This window comes from Hyaena hyaena, unplaced genomic scaffold (assembly GCF_003009895.1).
Source record: "Hyaena hyaena isolate Hyena2069 unplaced genomic scaffold, ASM300989v1 scaffold_77, whole genome shotgun sequence".
Classification (NCBI taxonomy): domain Eukaryota; kingdom Metazoa; phylum Chordata; class Mammalia; order Carnivora; family Hyaenidae; genus Hyaena; species Hyaena hyaena.
The window spans coordinates 1918846-1941857 of record NW_024080708.1 but is presented as its reverse complement, the minus strand read 5'-3'; the positions used below and the strand labels follow the sequence as shown (position 1 = coordinate 1941857).

Below are 23012 nucleotides of genomic sequence, written 5' to 3'. Positions count from 1 at the left end.
GAGTCATATCGGGGCGCCTGGGTGGCTTAGTTGGTTGGGCGTCCGACTTTCGCTTCGGTCATGATCTCACAGTTCGTGGGTTCGAGCCCCGCGTCGGGCTCTGTGCTGACTGCCAGCTCAGAGCCTGGAGCCTGTTTCAGTCTGTGACTCCCTCTCTCTCTGACCCTCCCCTGCTCACACTGTCTCTCTCTCTGTCTCCTAGAAATAAATAAAACATTAAAAAAAAAATTTAGAAAAAAACTTGAGTCATATCATCTTGCTTTTCTATTTAAATTTTTCTGCTAGATTTTTATTTTACTCATAGTAAAAGCCAGTCTTTATGGTGGTCTATGTGATATTTTATGATATAGCACTCACTGCAATCTGTTAATTGCCCTGCTTCCCCTTCCTCACTGTACTTCAGCAATCTGGTCTTCTTCTACTTCTTTTTTTTTTTTTTAGCAATCTGGTCTTCTTGGTGTTTCTTGTATACACCAAACATGGCTATTCCTTCTCCCTGGAGTGCTCTGCATTCATTGGGCACATGCCCCATCCTTTAAGCTTTGTATTATATATCATCTTTTGGTTTGATCACCCAATTAAAATTGCAACCTGTCCAGTCGCATTTACCCAGGTGTATTTTTTTCTATAACCATAACATGTTTTGATATATATTTATATGTGTTAATAATTTTTACCTTCATTGTTTATTATCCCTTTCTACTGGTAGAATGTGAGCACCATGAAGGAATGAATTTTTGTCTATTTTTGTTGTTGTTGTTGTTTTGCCTGTTTTGTTATGTTTTGTTTACCAATATATCACAGGAACCTAGAACAGTACTCAGTAAATATTTATCAAAGGAATTGATTCTAGATATAAGCTTCTCTAAACTACACTGTTGGGTAGGAATGTTGTCCCTTGGTACTAACTTCTTTAGAACCTATCTAAAGAAGATAGATGTATCCCTTTGAGTAAAATTTGTTTTTTATTTTTTATTTTTTTTAATGTTTTTTATTTATTTCTAGGAGAGAGAGAGAGAGAGAGAGACAGCGTGAGCAGGGTAGGGTCAGAGAGAGAGGGAGTCACAGACTGAAACAGGCTCCAGGCTCTGAGCTGGCAGTCAGCACAGAGCCCGACGCGGGGCTCGAACCCACGAACCGCGAGATCATGACCTAAGCGAACGTCGGACGCTTAACCGACTAAGCCACCCAGGCGCCCCTAAAATTTGTTTTTCATTATCCTTTTCTCTAGGTGACAAAGGTGATACCTGCTTCAACTGTATTGGAACTGGGATTTCAGGGCCTCCAGGTCAACCTGGTCTGCCAGGTCTTCCAGGACCTCCAGGTAAAACATTCTACCTCAGGAAAACCTTTTAAGAATATTACTTGGCTAGATTTTAGTGAGCTCATAGTTTTATAATGATGCTAGTTTCTCATTTGATAGCAACTCACTTATATCCACAAATAATTGAATATGAAATGCCTCTATCTGCTATGAAATAGATTATTTTCTTGTTCTAATATCTGAAGCTACCAATACCAGGTATTTTGACAATATTCTTCCAGGAAAAATATCTTCCCTGTTTTCCATAAGGTGAGGAAAATAACTTCTACAGAGTCAGAATTCTCTCTCCCAAAAACCTGGGGGGAAAGTTCATAATTCCTGGCCCCTGAGTATAGTTTCCCCTGGTAGAGCTTCTAGTCTTCGCAGATGGATCACATGTTGTCATTAGGCATGGGGCTTCTATAGTAGTTTGGCAACCAACTGCCACTATTCCTCTTTCTATATATATAACCCTTCCTTGTTTCCAATCAAAATTATATTTGATATCCATCAGACCCACAGCTGTCACTCACCTGTCTCTTGGGGTATCCCAATATTATATTCTCTTGAAATTACACTTTATGTTTGTGTCAGGGCTGAGAGTAGACGCCAGATCTCTTACCTTTCTGTCTAGTATGTCTGCCAAAGAAACCAATTTATTTAGCACTTGGAAATAGATTTTGAGCAGGTCTTATAGCTGCCACTGGAAGTTAATAATCTAGGCTTGTACCTCCAGTCTAGTGGTTTTCAGACTTGGGAGTGCATCAGAATCACCTGGAGGGCTTCTTCAAACCAGATTGCTGGGTCCTACACCCAAAGTTTCTGATTCAGTCGATCTGGGGTGGTGGCCCAAGAATTAGCATTTCTAACCAATACCTAAGTGATCCTGATATAGCTGATCGAGGGACCCATTTTGAGAACTACTGCTTTAGTAGTATTTCCTCTAGTATTTGAGCACCAAATGTTTCTCTTAAACCAAATTTTGTGAAGTGATGAACCAAATGAAGGACTGGTTAAGGATTTGGGGAAATTGTTTAGATCAAAACAAAAAATATGCAGACTGTGTCCTTATCTCTTTCTATACTTAGCAATAGGTTATAGGAGCCTTAGCACCTCTGTGCATTAACAGCTGGTAGCTGTGAACTCTGAGAGGCTTTGTAGTTGGAAATACCTAAGGATACAATATTATATGTAACATGAAAGGTTAGATTCACCTAAAACAAAGGATGATTTGCTTATTTTTAAAATGTTTATTTATTTTTGAGAGAGAGAGAGAGCATATAAGCAGGGGAGGGGCAGAGAGAGGGGGAGATAAAGAATCCGAAGCAGGCTCCACCCTGTCAGTGCAAAGCTGGATATAGGCTGAAACCCACAAACCATGAGATCATGACCTGAGCCAAAGCCAGAAGCTCAACTGACTGAGCCACCCAGGTGCCCCTGATTTACTCATTTTAAGAGGATAGCATAGGAAAATTAAACTGTGACTTGTTAAATGCATTTGAATGGGGTTCTTATTTTTAAACTTGACTTCCTGACTTGCTCATTTTTATATGAGCTGTGTCAGGGGCTCAGGGTCAAAGTTCACATTATTATGTGTGTGTGTATATGTATTAGGATCTCTTGGTTTCCCTGGACAGAAGGGAGAAAAAGGACATCCTGGTCCAACTGGTCCCAAAGGATTAACAGTAAGTTTTGACTATATTATAAAACAAGAACAAAAACAAAACCTGGAAGAAATTCATTTACACTTCGTTTTTCACTTTTGGATATACAAGAAATTTAATGTTTCTATTAATTTGTGTTGTCTTTTATTCCTTGAGTCTCTCTGACTCACATGCCTCACTTTGTTCCTAGCTTTCTATACACTAAATGTTATTGGGTAGGTTGATGGGATGAACCGGAGAGAAGAAGAGTTTAAAAAAAAGAAACTGATTTTTTTTTCCTCTTTTTCTTTTCCCCTTCTTTCTTTTTCTTCCCTTAGGGCATACCAGGAGCTCCAGGTCCTCCAGGCTTTCCTGGATCTAAAGGTGAACCTGGTGACATCCTCACTTTTCCAGGAATGAAGGGTGACAAAGGAGAGTTGGGTTCCCCTGGAGCCCCTGGGTTTCCTGGTTTACCTGGTACCCCTGGACAGGATGGACTACCAGGGCTTCCTGGCCCCAAAGGAGAACCTGTGAGTTGGTTTGATATTCTTGGTTCTGTGATGCCAAATGTTACTTAGGGATGTTTCCTAGGATTGGCCTGGTGCTAAGATGAAAACACAGTGTTTAAAAGAATGTGACTATATATAGTAATGGTACACTGTTATTGACTATGTAGGCTTTCTTTACCACTCTTTTCTTTCAGTTGTTTAATAAATTCCTTCTTCCTAACCCATTACTATATTGAGTAATATTGGCAAAGAATAGGTGGGCAGGAGGTGAAGATGCTTATGGGTCACTGTGAGTTTCCTCTTCTCTTATACTACAAATATTTGTCTGGTGTATTTGGACCTGAGAACAGAAGTATAATTTGATTGCATATATAGCAAGCTTAGAGATTAATGTGAGTAGATGGCCATGTGTTAGCTAGACTATAAACTTCTTGACTTGTTACTAGAATGTAAGCTTTATGAAGGCAAAGATTTTTGTCTATTTTTGTTCTTTGATGTATCACCAGCCCCTGATACATAGGAGGAGCTAAAAAGTATTTGTTGAAGGAATTAATGACTAAGTGGAATGATCACACAAACCATCCCATAATAACACACACTTGTACAGCTTTTAAAAAGAGCTATTTATGGCTGTATCATTTCTCCAGTTGTATTCAGTAATACCAACATACCAACCTATATTTATATGTTTCTGTATTAAATTTTCCCCTTTTTAGGGTGGAATTGCTTTTAAGGGTGAAAGAGGCCCCCCAGGGAATCCAGGCTTGCCAGGTCTCCCAGGGAATAAAGGGGCTATGGGCCCTGTGGGTTTTGGACCTCCAGGCCCAGTAGGTGAAAAAGGCATACAAGGTGCGGCTGGAAATCCAGGCCAGCCAGGAATACCAGGTGAGTTTACTATTGTTTCATTTTAATTTGATAATTAAAAGCAGAAATGTATTGGGGTGTCTGGGTGGGTGGTTCAGTCAATTAAACGTCCAACTTCAGTTCAGGTCATGATCTCATGTTTTGTGGGTTCGAGCTCCACATTGGGCTCTGTGCTGACAGCTCAGAGCCTGGAGCCTGCATCAGATTCTGTGTCTCCCTCTCTCTCTACCCCTCTCTGCTCATGCTCTGTCTCTGTCTCTCTCTCTCTTTCAAAATAAATAAACATTAAAAAAATTTAAAGCAGAAATAGTCCTTTGGCCACTCCTGGCTTCCTTTCATGAGAGATGTGTTTTCTTGGCCATTTACATTTTGGTTTTTCAGAGCTTTTTAGCAAGAGAGCATAATGTATGTGTTTTTTCTAAAGGGAAGGAGGTTCCCTCTTAAAGTTTCTCTGTCACTCCTCATTGTTATTGTTATCGTTTGTTGTTTTTAAATACATGATACATAAAGTTTAACAAATAATTATAATGAAATCACACGTGTACCTACCACATGTCAAAAAACAGAACATTGCCATCATCCTAGAAATGCCCATCCTTCTCTCTCTGTCCTTTCCTGATCATAATCCCCTTGCATTTCTCCTGAGGTAGCCACTGTCCTGACTTTTGCACAGTTTCCTTCCATTTGTCCCCTAGTTGTGTCGCCTATATATGGATCCCTAAACACAGTACTTTAATTATGCTTCTTTTTGAACTTCATAATAATGGAATCCTAGGGTAAGTATTCTTTATATTAACTTTGTATATAGCTGTAATACATTTTCATTGCTATGTAGTGTCCCATTATGTGTGTGTGTGTGTGTGTGTGTGTGTCACAGTTGATTTATCAATTCTGTTGTTGATGGACATTTGGATTATTTATACTTCTGGCCTATTATGAATAATGCTTCTGTGTACATCCTTGTGTGTGTATATATATGTATACATATATACATATATATGATATATACATGTGTGTATATATGTACTATGTGTGTATATATACATACATACACACACACACACATATATATATATATAGTATATATATATATAGTATATATATATTCTGGTAAACATGTGCACATTCTTCCTTGAGGCTAGGGTCAGTAGACTACAGCACATGGTTCAAATCTGGCCCACTACTTGTCATTAATGAGATTTTTATTTGAGCACATCTGTACCCATTCACTATTGTCTATGATTGCTTTTGCATTAGTACCATAGACTCAACATTTTGCAGCATTGAATAGTTGCTACTGAGACCATATGGCTCACAAAGCCTAAAGTATTCACTGTCTGGCCCTTTACAGAAAAGCTTTGCCAGTCCATAGGTTAGGGTAGATCTTTAAGGTGAGCATTCTCAAGGCATAGAATAAATGCATCTACTCAATAATTCTAAACTATGCCCAAAGCAATTGTATCAGTTTCACCAGCAGTATCAGAGATTTCTTATTGTTCTACATTCTCATAAATATTTTCTGTTGTCAGACTTTTTGCATTTTTTCAGTCTGATGAGTGTTACATATCTCATGACAGTTTCGTTTTGCATTTCTCTGATTATATTAAAGTATAGCACCTTTTCATATGTTTATTGACTGTTTCAATTTCCATTTGTGAAATTCCTATTCAAGTAGGGTTTTTTTACCATTTTTTTCTATTGGATTATTTCTTTTTATTACTAATTTAGGGGTTTTTTTAAATGTCTTTTAATGTTTTTTGTTTTTTGTTTTTTGCTTTTTTTTTTGAGAGAGAAAAAGAGCCCGAGCCGGGGAGGGGCAGAGAAAGAGATAGACACAGAATCAGAAGCACATTCCAGGCTGCGAGCTGTCAGCCCAGAGTCCAACACAGGGCTCAAACTCACAAGCTGTGAGATCAGGACCTAAGCTGAAGTTGGATGCTTAACTGACTGAGCCACCCAGGCACCTCTAGGGTTTTTTAAATATATGTATTCTGTGTAATAGTTGTTTGTTATCTGTTCTGCAAAATTTTCACTCACTGTGGCTTGCCATTTTCACTCCCTATATGGTATCTTTAATCAACAGAAGTCATTTTCAATGTAGTCAGATGTATCAGTCTTTTCTCTCATGGTTAGTGCTTTTTATGTCATATTTTAGAGATCCATAGTTGTCCTGAGACTATTTCAAGTTATTATTTTAATTAATGAGAAGTAGGTGTATTTGGACTTGGCACACATAAAACCTATTAATTAGCCAAAAAACATATTTCTTGTTTACTGCAGTTTGAATTTGTTAGGCTCTTTCGACCTACATTTAAAAATGTTTTTATAGATGCTGTCTTCAATCCTGGAAACTCTTAAAGCTGTCATCTACTTTTTCTTTTTGAAATTTTATAATTCTGTTTGGTATGTTCCTTCAATATATGATCTGGGGTTATTTTTCTTGTGGGTTTTTGTTAGTGTGTATTTTCAAAAGATTATAGATACTTATCTTTTTTTGTTTTTAATGAAAGGAGACCTTTAGTCAAGTGAACATTTCTCATTCACGTTGATTCCCTCTTGTTCTTAGGTCCTAAAGGTGATCCAGGTCAGACCATAACCCAGCCTGGGAAGCCTGGCCTGCCTGGTAACCCAGGCAGAGATGGTGAAGTAGGTCTTCCAGGTATGTGAGGAATTTGTTTGGCCATGTCTTTAACACTTACTGGCTTCTTTCATTAAAAGTATCCCCTACAAAAAACTGCTGTTTCTCCATAGGTGACCCTGGACTTCCCGGCCAGCCAGGCTTGCCAGGAATACCCGGTAGCAAAGGAGAACCAGGTATCCCTGGAATTGGGCTTCCTGGACCACCTGGTCCCAAAGGTATGTAAGACTCCAGCAGGCAGGCTATTTTAACTGGTTAGTATTACATTATTCTTTGATCCAATTTCCTCAACAAATAAAATATATTAATTGTACCTTTTTTCTATGTACCATAAATAATGTAAATGAAGTCACATATGCATTATAATTTTATTGTCCTTATCTAAAATAGTCTGGACAAGAAAATATCTAAATCATAAATATACAAAAATTATATATAAGCTTTATTTTCAGGGCTTAGAAAAGTTCCTGGCACATAGTAAGCACTCAGTAGATATTTGTTGAATGAATGGGTTATATTAAGCAGGAAACATTTATTACACATATGTATCCAAGTAATGTTTTATTCTAAATCATGTTTTCTTGATTTACTGGAATTTTTTAGGGCTGTTGTTTCAGTTCTGCTTTTTTCCTCACAGAATTTATTCTCATGAATGGCAAGCATGCACATTGGTCTGAGAACGATCTTTAAACATGTCCTTACTAATTTATTCTAAGTGACTTTGAAAAAGTCATACTTGACTTTATGTGTATATATGTGTTTAATATTTGTAATTGTTTTTAGATCATTTCCAGATTTATATTGTAGGGCATTTATCGTACTATATCCAGATGTAAGCAGAATAAAAGTTTTTCTGCATTTTTGTGTGGTAGTCATTGCTTATGTTTATTTCTAGTTATAATTCTCATTTTCCTTTAGAAGAATATATCTTCCACACAAATTAGCTCTATATGAAAATGGTAGGACCATAAGGTGATTGAGAAGGAATATCAGATTGCTACAAATGGCCAGCAATCTGATATTCCTTCTCAATCACCTTATGGTCCTAACATTTGTAGCAATGTGGATGGAACTTGAGGGTGTTATGCTGAGCAACATAAGTCAGGCAGAGAAGAACAGATACCATATGTTTTCATGTATAGGTGGATTAGGAGAAACTTAACAGAGGACCATGGGGGAGGAGAAGGGGAAAAATAGTTGGGGAGAGGGTGGGAGGCAAACCATGAGAGACTCTTGAATGCTGAGAACAAACTGAGGGCTGATGGGGGTGGGGGAGAGGGGAAGGAAGGTGATGGGCATGGAGGAGGGCACTTGTTGGGGTGAGCACTGGGTGTTATATGGCAGCCAACTTGACAATAAACTATGAAATGAAAAAAAAAAAGAGAAGGAATATCAGATATTTGTAAGGCTTGATTCTGAGTAGTCATCTAGAATGTCATTGTAGTTTTAACATCTCACTGTAGTCACTAAGCATGACTGGACAGGGTAAAAATGTGGGTATGGGAGTTTGGGTATCTTTTTTAAAGTGTCTTCTCTTTGGAGATTAAAAAATGGCTCATCATTTCACAGGTTTTCCTGGAATTCCAGGACCTCCAGGAGCACCTGGGTCACCTGGAAGAATTGGTCTAGAAGGACCTTCTGGGCCACCAGGCTTTCCAGGACCAAAGGTCTGGGACATTTTTTGAAATTTTTAAAAATGTTTCTATCTCTGAGAGAGAGAGAGACAGCATGAGCAGGGGAGGGTCAGATAGAGAGGGAGACACAGAATCTGAAACAGGCTCCAGGCTCTGAGCTAGCGGTCAGCACAGAGCCTGACGCAGGGCTCGAACCCACGAACCGCGAGATCATGACCTGAGCCGAAGCTGGATGCTTAACCTACTGAGCCACCCAGGAGCCCCAGGTCTGGGACATTTTAATTTATTCTTTTCCCTTTTCCTATTTCTTCTATTAGCCTTAACTCTCTATTTTGACATAGACATTATTTTCCCAAGTCTTCATTGTATAAATAAAGTTAACTGATTATATTTTCATTTAAAAATATTTAACCCAGTCTTTAATAGTCCAGGAGGTCATATTTAGAAAAAACAAAAAGTTTCTGAACCTGCTTTAGAGTGACAGGTTATTTGATGAGATGAGATTAGATGAGAGAATACAATCATCAGCTCCCTCTGTACTTCTCTATAGTATAACCATACCATTTCATCTCTATCCATGCCTGTGTGATGATTGGTTGAATATCATGTCAGAAACTTCCCGTGTTGTTTTCCAGTCCCAATTCCATCCCACAGACATAATGCAAGCCACTGCTATTAGCGTAATAATATAATAATAATAATAACAACAACATCAACTACTATTTGAGTTATTTTCCATTCTTTTTATTATTACTTCTTAGCTAATCTAAAATTTTCCTTAGTCAGCCTTCAGCAAACTACTATGGTATATAATTATCCTGACTGTTCCTGTCTTTTCTTTAATTAATTTAAACTTTTTGTGTTTTCATTACTATTTTTCCATGGGAAGAACAATTGACCATAACCCCAGCTCTTATGAGAAACCTCTTCTCTATTGTTTAATTGTTCTTATTTTATTATGAACCTCTCAAATGAACACAAAGTAAAAAGAGTGATACAATGAACATTCATATATCCACTTCTTAGATTCCAAATTATCGGGATTTTATCATATTTGCTTCATCTATTTCTTTTTTCTTTGCCGAAGTATTTTAACTCGCATCTCAAAATCATGTTATTTTACCCATACTTCAGTATTCATCTCTAAGTAAATGGACATTTCACACAAAAACCACAATGTCATTATCATACTTAGTCAAATTTAAAATCATTATCTAATACTCAGTCTGTAATCCCATTTCCTCACTTGAGTTCTTTAATCTCATTCTCTCTCAGTTATCTTTCCTTTCCTGAAACCAAATCATTTAATTTGTTTCTCATCCTTCCACATGTTCTCTCCAATACACCAATTATTTTTCATTTAATTGTCCTACTCCCTCCCCCTATAGGGAAAAATGGTATTACCTTGTATTTTATGCTTTAAATTCTCCATGGTAAACAGTAAACATCAAGAAAATCATGGGAGTTTTTGTTGTGTTTTCTCATGTGTGTGCTTAAGGGAGAACCAGGACTTGGGCTACCTGGGCCACCTGGGCCCCCAGGACTCCCAGGTTTCAAAGGAACACTTGGTCCAAAAGGGGACCGTGGTTTCCCAGGACCTACAGGTCCTCCAGGACGTGCTGGCTTGGATGGGCTCCCTGGACCAAAAGGTATAGAAGTTATTACTACTTCTCAATTTGGTTTTAACTTTTATAGAAATTGAAACTGTTGGGAAAGTTTATGGGTGATAAATCCAATTAGCTGAAAGCCTATGCTACCATTCCATCACTGTTCTTTTTCACCTGCCATTGGTGTTTTTGTGTTTTATTTCATTGAATAGATGATACAATCATATATATATATATATATATATATATGAATATAGATTTTATTTTCTGCCTTTCTCAAAAAGTAGAGTACTACCTTTTGAATTTTTGCATGTTACTTATTTTAATTTTATATCCTGGAGATCACCTCATTGCATTGAGATCTTGATTTTTTAAAAATAGCTACCTAGTATTGGATTTGCTTGGATATACCATAGTTTATTCTGCCAGTTGCTAGTCACTAGATTGGGTTTTGGGCAATCTTTTCTTATTAGAAATAATATCAGAGTGAAGAGTCTTGCATACATGTTATTTTATTATATGTGTACAGGTGTAATAGTAGAACAGAGCAATAGAAGTAGATTTTCCAAATTAAAGGCTAAATGCATCTCTAGATATTGTCAGATTCTTCTCCATTTGCACCATATCACCAATGTATGAGTATACCTGTTTCTCCACAGCTTTGGTAAGTGAGTACATTGACAAACTCTGTAATTTTTGCAAATCTGATACAGGTACTTATCAGTAGAGTTTTCTAAACATTTTATTGTGGAAATTTTCAGACAGGAAATTAAAAGAACTGTACAGTAAAAACTCCTATGTCTACCATCAAGATTCTACAATTAACATTTTATCTCTGTCAACATTTTATGTTTTTAAAATTTCATATAAACAGCAAAGTAGAAAATATTCTGTTATCAACATTTTCCTATACACAATTTGTTACATATTAATCCTTCCCTTTATCCATTAACTTATTTTTTGATGAATTTCAAAGTAAATTTTACAATTTAGGGAGTGCACTTCTTCCTAAATGCCTTAGCATGTGTATTATAATTACAGTTCTATGGTTGTTAATTTTTTTGACATAAAATTCACATTAAATGAGATGCACGTATCTTAAGGAGATATTTGCTAGATTTTGACAAAGCATACACCCCTATCAAAATGTAGTCCCAGAAATTTCCCTTTTGCCCCTTTCCTCAGTTCCTACACCAACGTCCACAGTGGCAACTATACTATAATGGTTTTCCTTCATTGTGAATTAATTCTACCTGTTCTAGAACTCCATATGGAATAGCACAGTGGGTACATTCTTTGTAAGCCTTCTTTCACTCAGAATATTGTTTTTGAGATCTATTCATGTTGTGTTTATCGAGAGTTTTTATTTTTTTATTAAGTCCTTCATTGTACAAATATGCTGAAGTTTGTTTATCAGTTCTATATTGATGGACATCTGGACTGTGTCAAATTTTTGGCTATTATTAGTGACACTGTTAAGAACATTATTTTATAAGTCTTTTTGTGGATATGTGCTTTAATTTTTCTTTGGGTGAATATCTAAGAGTAGAATTGTTAGGTTATAAGGTAGGTATATGTTAGTTGTATGAGAAGCTACTAGACCTTTTTCCAAAATGATTGTACCATTTTAAACTCACACCAATATGTTATGAAAGTTTTAATTTTTCCACATTCTCTCTAACACTTGGTGTTATTGGTCTTTTCATTTTTGAGTTTTAGTAGGTGTCTTGGTAACATAGTTTGGTTTTATTGTGCATCTCCCTGATGACTAATGATGTTGAACTCTTGTACATGTACTGATGGATTATTTACACATTCAGATATTTTACCCATTTTAAAATAAGGGTTGTTTCTGTTTTTATGTTAAATTGAAAGTGATCTTTATATATTCTGCATACTTTTCCTTTGTGTAATATATGTTTATGAGTATTTTATCCCAATCTGGTTTGCCTATCCATTTTTATCAGTCTATTTTAATGAATAAAAGTTTTAGTTTTATTGATGTTTCATTTATCTATTTTTTATATAATTATTTTCTGTGTTTCGTCTAAGAAACCTTTCCTTTCCCAAAGTTACAAAGATTTTCTGCTTTATTTTATAAATTTTATTATTTTAGGTTTTATGTTTAAGACTATCATTCATTCTAAATAATTTTATTCAACATCATTTGTTCAAAATGTTTCACTCCCCATTGGATTACTTTGGCATCTGTGTCAAAAATCAGATGGATATAGATGTGTAGGTCTATTTTTTGCTGTTAATTCTACTTATCTATTTTACTATCCTTAAGTCATTACCAACTGTTTATGTTACAGTAGCTTTATAATAAGACTTGATGTCAGGTAATGTAAGTCCTCTAACTTTGTTCTTTTAAAAAAGATTTCTTTGAATATACTAGGTCCTTTGCTTTTACTCTCGGGGTAGTTTAAGTTTGTATTTCCATTATTATGAATAAAATTGAACATCTTTTCGTATGCTTAAGGGTCATACATATTTTTCCTGTGAACTGCTCATGTACTTTGCTTATTTCTTCATTGGCTTCCTCTACCCCCTTGATTCTGATTCCCCTAATTATATACAGAAATAAAATTAGCATAGGTGGTTTGGCAATTTGTTTTTCCTTACTGGTTTTCAGGGAATGGGGCTCTCCTAGTCAGTATTTTAGCCCCCAGAGAATAATCTGAGCAACTCTATACTCCTGAAACATGTTGGATTATTTCCCATTAAAGCAATATGACAGCACAGCCCAATTTACCCAGCCTATATTCTATCAGCAAAAGCCCCAAACTAGCCCAATACTAATTCTTCTTTAAGTTCTTTTAAAAATACCTATCTGTCTTCAAGTAAACAGTTCTGGCCACATGTAAACTATAACACTCAAAGTTACACATAGTGTTTCCCACCAGTTATCTACCCTAGCTTAAACATGTGACACCAAAAATTTCAGAGAGACATTCCAAATGGTAAGTTATGTGGCAGTCTCCAAATGGGATTTACTCACTCATAATACTTTGTTTATTAAAATATCCTTGAGATGGGTTAGGAAGAAATGGGTTGAGGACTATTTTAAACATCAGTGTCTTAACAGACATTTATTTTCCTAATGTGTAAAGGTAAATATAGGATTCCCATATCATAATAAGAATTATTCTCAAATATTAAAACCCTAGTACAGTTCCTAAGGTGCTAGAAGAAAAAGAAGTTGGGATTTTCTGCCATGTAATTCTTTCATTCCTCAAACATTATGTTCTTATTCTGTGCCAGACACTACTTGAGTCACTAGAAACACAAAAACATAGAGTCTTCTCTGTGACTACTGTAGAAAATCTACATGGTATCACTATGATAGTGGTTATTTTATCTGGAACCTTTATGAATATGTATTGCTAATGTTTTGGGTCAGTAAACCACAGTCAGAACTCGGTAAGGAAATGATAATAAAAGTTCATCTATCAGACACACTTATACCAGTGGCTACGTATTAGAACCTAGCAATCTCTCCTAACAGGAGATGCAGCACTTTCAAAAGCAAAATGGTGACCAATAATAAATTTCTTTAATCTCTAATTCTTTTTTTTCCTTAAATATTTTATTGCCAAGTTGGTTTACATATAATACCCAGTGCTCATCCCAACAAGTGCCCTCCTCCATGCCCATCACCCCGTTCCCATCTCATCCACCCCCCCTTCAGCCCTCAGTTTCTTCTCAGCATTCAAGAGTCTCTCATGGTTTGCCTCCCTCCCTCTCCCCAACTATTTTTCCCCTGCTTCTCTCCCATGGTCCTCTGTTAAGTTCCTCCTAATCCACCTATACGTACAAACATATGGTATCTGTCCTTCTCTGCCTGACTTATTTAGCTCAGCATAACACCCTCAATTTCCATCCATGTAGCTACAAATGGCCAGATTTCATTTTTTCTCATTGCCATGTAGTATTCCATTGTATAAATATACCACATCTTCTAGATCCATTCATCAGCTGATGGACACTTAGGTTCTTTCCATGTTTTGGCTATTGTTGAGAGTGCTGCTATGAACACTGGGGTACATGTGCCCATATGCATCAGCACTCCTGTATCCCTTGGGTAAATTCCTTGCAGTAGCACTCCTAGGGGAGTTCTAGTGTTAATTTTTTGAGGAACCTCCAAAATTATTTGGCAGAATTCAACATTCATTCTGCAAAGTTTGCTCTCACAAAATTAGAAATAAAAGAGAGCTTCCTTAGCATGATAACGAGCATTTACAAAAAACTTGATCCATTATATTTAGTGGTGAAAGACTGACTACTTTTCCCTGAAGATATGGGACAGCATGAGATGTCCTTTCATACCATACTGTATGTCCTATAGAGTAATGAAATGTTATCAGGCAAGAAATAGAAATAATATGGTGACAGATGGTGGCTACACTTGTGGTGAACATAGCATATATATATATACTTGTTGAATCACTATGTTGTACACCTAAAACTAGGTGTAACATTGTGTATCAACTATGCTCAAGTAAAAAGAAATCTCGCCACTTGAAAGACCTAAATGTGAGACAGGAAACCATCAAAATCGTAGAGAACACAGGCAGCAACCTCTTTGACCTAGACTGGACCAACTTTTTACTAGACATGTCTCCAAAGGCAAGGGAAATTAAAGCAAACATGAACTATTGGGACTTCATCAAGATAAAAAGCTTCTACACAGTGAAAAAAACAATCAACAGAACTAAAAGGCAGCCTACAGAATGGGAGAAGGTATTAGCACATGACATATTGGATATCTGATAAAAGGTTAGTACCCCAAATCTATAAAGAACATAGCAAACTCAACACCCAAAAAACAAATAACCTAGTTAAGAAATGGGCAGAAGACACAAACAGATACATTTCCAACGAAGACATCCAGATGGCTAACAGACTGAAAAGATGCTCAACATTACTCATCATCAGGGAACTACAAATCAAAACCACAATGAAATATCACCTCACACATGTCAGAATGGCTAAAATCAACAACACAAGAAACAACAGGTCTGAGCAAGGATGTGGAGAAAGGGGAACTCTTGCACTGTTTTGGGGAATGCAAACTGGTACAGCCACTCTGGCAAACAGTATAGAGTTTCTTCAAAAAATTAAAAATAGAACTACCCTACAATCCAGCAATTACACTACTAAGTATTTACACAAAGAATATAAAAATACTAGTTAAAAGGGATACATGAGCCCCAATGTTTATGGCAGCATTATCTACAATAGCCCAATTATGGAAACAGCACAAGTGTCCATTGACTGATGAATGAATAAAGAAGGGGTGGTACAGGTTTAATGGAATATTACTAAACCATAAAAAAGAATGATGTATTGCCATTTGTAAAGACATAGATGGAGTTCAAGAGTATTATATTAAGTGAAATAAGTCAAAGAAAAACTAATACTGTATGATTTCACTCATATGTAGAATTTAAGAAACAAACCAAATGAACATGGGTGGGGGGGAAGGAAAGGCAAACAAAGAATCGACTCTTAATCATAGAACAAACTGATGGTTACCAGAGGGGAGGGGGCATGTGGGGATCAGTGAAATAGGTGATGGAGATTAAGGAGTGCACTTTTGATGAACACTAGGTGTTGTATGGAAGTGATGAGTCACTAAATTCTACACCTGAAACTAATATTACACTGCATGTTAACCAACTGTAATTTAAAGAAAAACTAAAAAATAAAAACCAACCTTTTGACTATTTCTTATGAACATACCCTTACCACATGACCCAGCAGTCCCACTCCTAGTTATTTATCCAAGAAAAAAATGTGACACTTCACACAAAAATCTGTAGGTCAGTGTTCATAGCAGCTTTATTCATAATCGCCAAGAATTGGAAATAGCCCAGTTTCCTTCAGCTGGTGAATAGATGAACGAATTGTGGCATGTTTACATAATGGAATACTATTCATCAATAAAAAGTAACAAACTACTGATTTGTACAGCAACATAGATGAATCTCAATGTATTATGTTAGGGGAGAGGAGACATACTCAAAACGCTACATACTATATGATTGCATTTATACACCATACTAGAAAAGGAAAAACTATAAGACTTAAAACAGATCAAGCACTTGCCAGGGAATTAGAATGTAGAGAGGAGTTGACTACAACCAGGTACAGGAGGCCTTTTGGTTTGATGATGCTGTATATGTATCTTATATATCTTAATGTTGGTGGTGATTATATGACTGTATACATTGGTCAAAACCCATTAGAGAACATTAGAAAGAGAATTTTAGTATATGTAAAAAATTTTTTTAAATAAGAGACATAAGATAGAGGGACAGTTAAGTTTCTATGGTCAAAGTATTTTACTGATGATGAGAGAGGCTTCAGTGTATTTATGGGACATGGGCCCAAGTTAACAAATAGGAAGATGTTAAAGGTCACCTACCTTAAAAAAGCAATTTGAAAATATATTTTAAACTTATAGATACTTGCACAAACTTATAGATACTTATAGATGAGTTTCAGGTAAAAGAAATGTGTGGTTTGTAATCTTCTGTACTATTTTGTGAAGTTGAGTGCTCAGCATAGGTTAAATTATAAGTCTGTAACTTAATGCATTTCCTGTCATCTTATGTGAGTACTTGTGCATACTTTTCTTGCTCAATGATTAGATAGCTTTTAAAGATCCTTGCTTAATAGGATGTGCCTTTTCACAGGGGTATTGTGGTTCGTAATAACTAGTGACTCAGCTATTGTTATTGTTTTTAATATTTACATTATATTTATTTCTTAAAGGTGATATTGGGCCAAATGGACAACCTGGGCCAATGGGACCTCCTGGGCTTCCAGGGATAGGTGTTGAGGGACAACCAGGGCCACCAGGGATTCCTGGACCGGTAGGCCAACCTGGTAAGATTGGAGTAAATAATATGCATTTTGTATCATTCATTATATAGAGGTTGGTTAGCCCATGAATAAAATACAACCTATGTAACAGTTTTCCAGAAAAAAAATTTGATTAACAAATTTGATTAACAAATTATTTGTATAATTTTGTAAAACTGAAAAAGTATAGATCACAACATAAGAGCTACTTTAATCCTACATTTTCCCTTCCTGTTCATTTAAAATTGATCTGTTGACAATAATGCAGTTTAACAACTGCAATATGTTGCCACAGCATACAGTCTTTGAACTAGTCACAGTCTTGGAATCACAGAGCTAAGAACGTCTAGTGCTGATTATTTTCAGACCTGAGTAGCTGTACAGAATTCATAGACCTTTGTGGAATCTCTTAACATGTCTTCGCACATGAGAGCTAGAGTTAAAAACATTCTGTTAAAAATATTTTTTAGGCATTCTCATTTCTTTTTTTGAAAAAAATAAAACAAGGGAGTTGAATTATTTCCCCTTTTGTCCCTAAATCAGCAGTCGCTTTGCAACTCATACACTCTCTAAACTTTTTTTATATACATATGCAAAACAAGTTTGTCAGCTGGTAACCTAATAGAGAATCATATTGTTCCTCTATGTTTGTGTGAGAACCTGCCTGAGTTTTGTGGATTCTGAGCCATCTGGTTATGCACAGTAAGGGCCACTCTTGGGCCAGTATATTATTGCAAAGCAATGTAATAATTCCTAATATTAAAACAAATATGAAAAATTTAATCTTTCCTTAACTTACATGAATATGTCAGATGTACAAACATGGATTTTGAAATAGTAGAAATATATTTTCTGACCTTAAATAACAATAGATATTTTGTTAGTTATTATGCTAAAATCTAGAAACAGCAGTTAACAATATAAAAGGCCTGGAAGTAAAGGTTATTTTAGCTTATTTCCTGTTTAAAAATTTTATTTTATGGCACATTGTACTTTTTTTTTAATGGTCCCTAACATGTCACTACTACACGATTTAGAAATAAGAAAACTTACAGTGTTGCTTTGAACCAGGTTGTTAAAAAGTACCTGTTCAACACTCATGAAAAAACCATTCTGTTCAACTGGTGCAGCAAAAGAATCTTGAGAAAAAACAATTTTTAGGTTTGGTCATTATAGTCTTGGCCTGCTGTTCCACAAAGATGGCTAAAATGGATTTATCATTTCTGTTGTGTTTTGTCATTTCTTCTATTTTCTAAAATTGCATGAGGTTTTGGAAGCATTCTGAATTCTTAAATCACAGCTAAACAAGAATGAAAATACTACTGTTAATAACAATCTGAACAAAATAAGAATACGTTTATTTGTGGTTTATGCTTTTTCAAATTTGGCTAATACTCTGTTTCATTCATCCAATGTTCTCTGCTTTTTAACTTACAGATATATAGGTGTATTAATTTATAAAGTCTATATAGGATGGGCAGAGGAAAAGTAATGGTGCTAAATTTAATCTCATCTCTTCTGTAAATATATGCTTTGCCATAGAATTCAAGATCTTAACTAATATGGTTCAACAAATGAAGTTAATAGTGACTGTCATGAAGATGTATTGAATGCACTCTTATTAATATATATATGTTATCAAATCACAGATTTTTTCTACTATAGGATAGACTACATTTTATATTTAATACTAGCCACATATATTCACTTTTTATATAAATTTATTTATATCACCAAAGCAGAAAATTATCTTAGCCCATTTCAAAAACATTGTAATTTCTGTTAATACATTTCAATGAAAGGGTGATCAGCAAGGCTGTTACTAATATTTTGATACACCTGACTTACACTGCATGACTGAAATTCTAACTACCAATGTTTTTTAATAAGCTTATTTAATATACTTGCTGTGTTTCATTTTGCAGTAGAAAACTTAATGCAAAATATTTTATATTGTCATCTCCCCAGTATAAAATGTTTGCATTATACTTTTCAAACATTTTTGACTATAGTGTTCTGCTGTAATTTAATTAAACTTTACTATTTGTCATTCTCCTTTCCAAGGCAAGATACACAGTTTAATGCATGTTTATAAATTAAGGAACTGTTGAATATCAATTCGTCATTTGACAGCAGGGAAATTAAAGGAAAAAATGCCAAAGGATAAGAAGCAAAATACTTTTCATTCTATGCCCTACTAATCCAGGCAGAAATGGAAATTGTTAATTCTTGTTATTTGATCTGGCTATTAGCTAGGAGACTGCTGCTTTAGTGAATCTTTTAGAGGTCAATTAAATATACTTAATTCCATGTTCAAGGATTATACCCTAACCTGAGCCAAATGTATTGTAATGGTTGCCTGATCTCAGGAAAAAGTACATAGCTGAATCAGTTCAACCTCATTGCCACTAAGGTGAAACAAAGAAACAAGGAATTAGTCATGTCATTTCATAGATGAAGTTTCCTAACACATTTTCATCTATGAAGTTTTCTAACTTTTTTTCAGCTATCAAACCTTGGGTAGTGTGTGTGTGTGTGTGTGTGTGTGTGTAAAGTTTTCACAGATAATATGTTTTTGAAATTTTCCCCTTTTTCCAGTAACTGGTTCCATTTAGCTGCCATTAAATTAAGAGCATCTGTCTACCCCTTATGCACTTACCCTCTATAGATACAGCCATATAATTCCTATTGTTATATAAAGATGAATTTATCATTCTGTTGTGTTTTGTCATTTATTTTATCATCTTCATTCTTTTTTAAAATTTTTTTTAATATTTTTATTTATTTCTAGGAGAGAGAGAGACAGTGTGAGCAGGGGAGGGTCAGAGAGAGAGGGATTCACAGACTGAAACAGGCTCCAGGCTCTGAGCTGGCAGTCAGCACAGAGCCCTATGCGGGGCTCGAACCCACGAACCGCGAGATCATGACCTAAGCGAAAGTCGGACGCTTAACCGACTAAGCCACCCAGGCGCCCCATTATTTTATCATCTTCATTCTTGATCTTACCAGGATGCCTGTGTCTGACAGTATTCATGGAAAAATCTATGCTATGAAAAGTACAGCATAATATTTGTTACTACTACAAATAACAATGAAAAAAAATCTTTGCTAGTACATGGGGGTTGTTTAATCATAGTCATCCATTAATAATTATTGAGTTCTCTGTACCTAAGCTGTTACAGTATAAAATCAAAATCAGTTTTAAATTCTAACTTATCTTTAGGAGCTTAAGTTCCAAAAATATTATTCAAAGCAATATAAGGATCAGAGATAAAAATGTAAAGCTGATTTTCATTAAAGAGCATTATTTTTTTGTGAATGTAAATATTTTAGTGTGTCTCTGTTGGCAAATATATTTCATTTATAGAATATGCTATGTGAACATCTGAATGAATGCCTAAAATAAATTTCTTTTCTCATTACTAATATATGATATTCATGAATCAGTATCTAATAACTTCTACTTGTAGACTTTTTTGTTCTTATCTTAACGTGCTTAGTTTTATCTCCTAACCTAATCAATCTTTTTGCAACTTGCTTCTGCTTGGATGATTCATCTTGCTAATGAACTATAACTCCTGACTCTTGAACTTCAGGCCTACCAGGTACTGTAGTTTTTTCTCAAAAGCTAGAACTTAAAGTAAAGCTTTAAACAGGAAAAACAAACCAGATTTCTCCAGATTTAAGTCTTTGGTTTCTTTTCATTCTTTTGCAGAGCATATTTCAAATGACAAATTAATTATTTCAAAAACTGAGCTATCAAGAACTAGTTGGGCTATAACAATAGGCAGTGATCTATATAGTGTTCTAATAGTACTCATTATTAGGTATCTCATCATACTTCACAAATACAATAATGTAAAGTCTCTCCTTTTTATAGTATTTTTCTATGAAGTGACAACATTGGAACCATCACCACTGTGCCAACTAAATGGAATTCTGTAATCTTCAGAGTGAACTGTATTAGTTTAAGGACATGCTGGTATATGACACCAAACATCTTAAAATCCCTGTGTCTTGCTCTATGATAAAAATAATTGTCTTTGAACATTCAACAATAAAATTAGGTGTTATTTTTGAAGGGACACTTGGAATGGTCACCTGGCTCAGCATCTAGCTTCTAGTCAGTTGTATCCCCTTTTAACATATGTAGATCAACAATATTAAGTGACTCACTAAGTCACATATCTGATAGGTATTGCACTGAAAACTTGCTCTGTGTTTGTAGAGTAATTCTTTTTCCTACATATATTCTAATCATCTTGTGCCTTGGGGTAGTTCAGTGTTACAAAACTTACTAAGGTTAAGTATTTTTTCAGTGTCATATTTTTTTTTTCTGTAAAATCCTGGTTAGAATACTGGGAAACAAAATGTAACAACAAAAAGTGATGGTAATATATTATTAAAACAACATGTAAAATGAGGTCAAAATAAAGTAAAAAAGGTCCATGCAATGGGCTTAATCAGTAATTAATCATTCTTATGGATTATGGAACTATATCCCAATAATCTGTAGTACCTTAGAGCAATGCAAATCCAAATGCAGTCAATGGACCAATGTAAAATCACAAACTGCTTATTACCAGCCTCCATTGGAATTAAAAGAAACTGAGAGCAAGCATTCAGAAACTTTTATAGCAATTTGACAGTGTAATTGTATTTGTTGAATTTAATAACCAAAGGTAGACATGTATTATATGTGTTTTAGTTTTTTAATTTTAGTTCTTTTAGTCACTGTATTGTATTTTATGAAAAATATTAGTCTACAATGGACTAAGAATTAAGAAAAGATTGGTCCTTCACCAGAAATAATTTGAGAAGTATTTTCATAGAGAAATATACCTGAAACTCCTAAAGTTGATTGTTAGGTCATTTTTTGTGCACAATACTAAAGGAATCTCTGACTCACTGTTAGGTTTGTTATAGAGAGGACTCTGTCACTTGTTTGCTAGAAAAATGATCAGACACATTTCTTAAAACTTCTTAAAAACTTGTTAATATTGGTGTTGTATTAACTAGGCTTGCGTGGAATACCAGGAGAGAAGGGAGATCCAGGGCCTCCTGGGTTTGATGTTTCAGGACCCCCTGGTGAGAGAGGCAGTCCAGGAATTCCTGGAGCACCTGGTCCTATGGGACCCCCAGGAACACCAGGGCTTCCAGGAAAAGCAGGTGCCTCTGGATTTCCAGGTAATTCATTTAAAGTTTTCTCTGGTTTTAGATTCAAGAAATTAAAACTATTATGATTCCATTATATTATTTTTTTGTCATACTTTTCTGGTTCAACCTATTCCTTATGGAAAAGTGTTAAATGTCTTCTCAGGAGACTCACTTTGTTATTTACATTACACTTTTTTTCTGAGAGATTTCTGGTTACATCTTGCCATATAGAAAATGACCCCAGAATTTAATGGTTTAAATCAACCTTTTTATTTTGTTCAATATTTCGTGGGTCAGGAATTAAGGCATGATTTGAATGGGGTAATTTATCTCTAACCCAGATGGCACCAACTGGAATGGTTGGGATGAAGATCTACTTCCAGAATAGCACTTCTCTGACACCTGAGTGTCCCTTGGTCTCTTCACATGTCTCTCATTATTCATAATGCTTCTTCACATGGCTTAGGATCCTTACATTATGATAAACTCAGGGTAGTTGCTCTCCTTCTAAAGGCAGCTGGCTTCCACATGAAAGAATCTGCCAACCAAAAGGAAGTGTTCCAAGAGTCCCAGGTGAAAGCTGCCAAGACTTCATCTGATCTAGCTTTGGGAGTCACAATGTTACTTAGTCAAGGGCAAGCACAGAGTCAGCCCAAATTCAAGGAGAGAAGGCTAGACAAGGGCGTAAATACTGGGAAGTATGGTGCATTGTGAGGCCATCTTTGGAGATAAGCTATCACAGTGAGTCTTTGTATTCGTAGATATTGGTAGTCCTGGTCACTAAGGT

General features: G+C 35.5%; 1 protein-coding gene across 2 annotated transcripts in view; it reads left to right on the top strand.

Annotated features, from left to right (window-relative positions):
* Window positions 1–23012, top strand: part of COL4A5 (collagen type IV alpha 5 chain) — a 230249-nt gene that overhangs the window by 153582 nt on the left and 53655 nt on the right. For both annotated transcript variants that reach the window (XM_039233533.1, XM_039233532.1), the window contains exons 22-31: window positions 1232–1324; window positions 2918–2988; window positions 3285–3476; window positions 4172–4340; window positions 6886–6978; window positions 7071–7175; window positions 8527–8624; window positions 10090–10240; window positions 16979–17092; window positions 22088–22255. In XM_039233533.1, coding sequence (XP_039089464.1) covers window positions 1232–1324; window positions 2918–2988; window positions 3285–3476; window positions 4172–4340; window positions 6886–6978; window positions 7071–7175; window positions 8527–8624; window positions 10090–10240; window positions 16979–17092; window positions 22088–22255 — 1254 coding nt within the window. The remainder of the gene's footprint in view (window positions 1–1231; window positions 1325–2917; window positions 2989–3284; window positions 3477–4171; window positions 4341–6885; window positions 6979–7070; window positions 7176–8526; window positions 8625–10089; window positions 10241–16978; window positions 17093–22087; window positions 22256–23012) is intronic.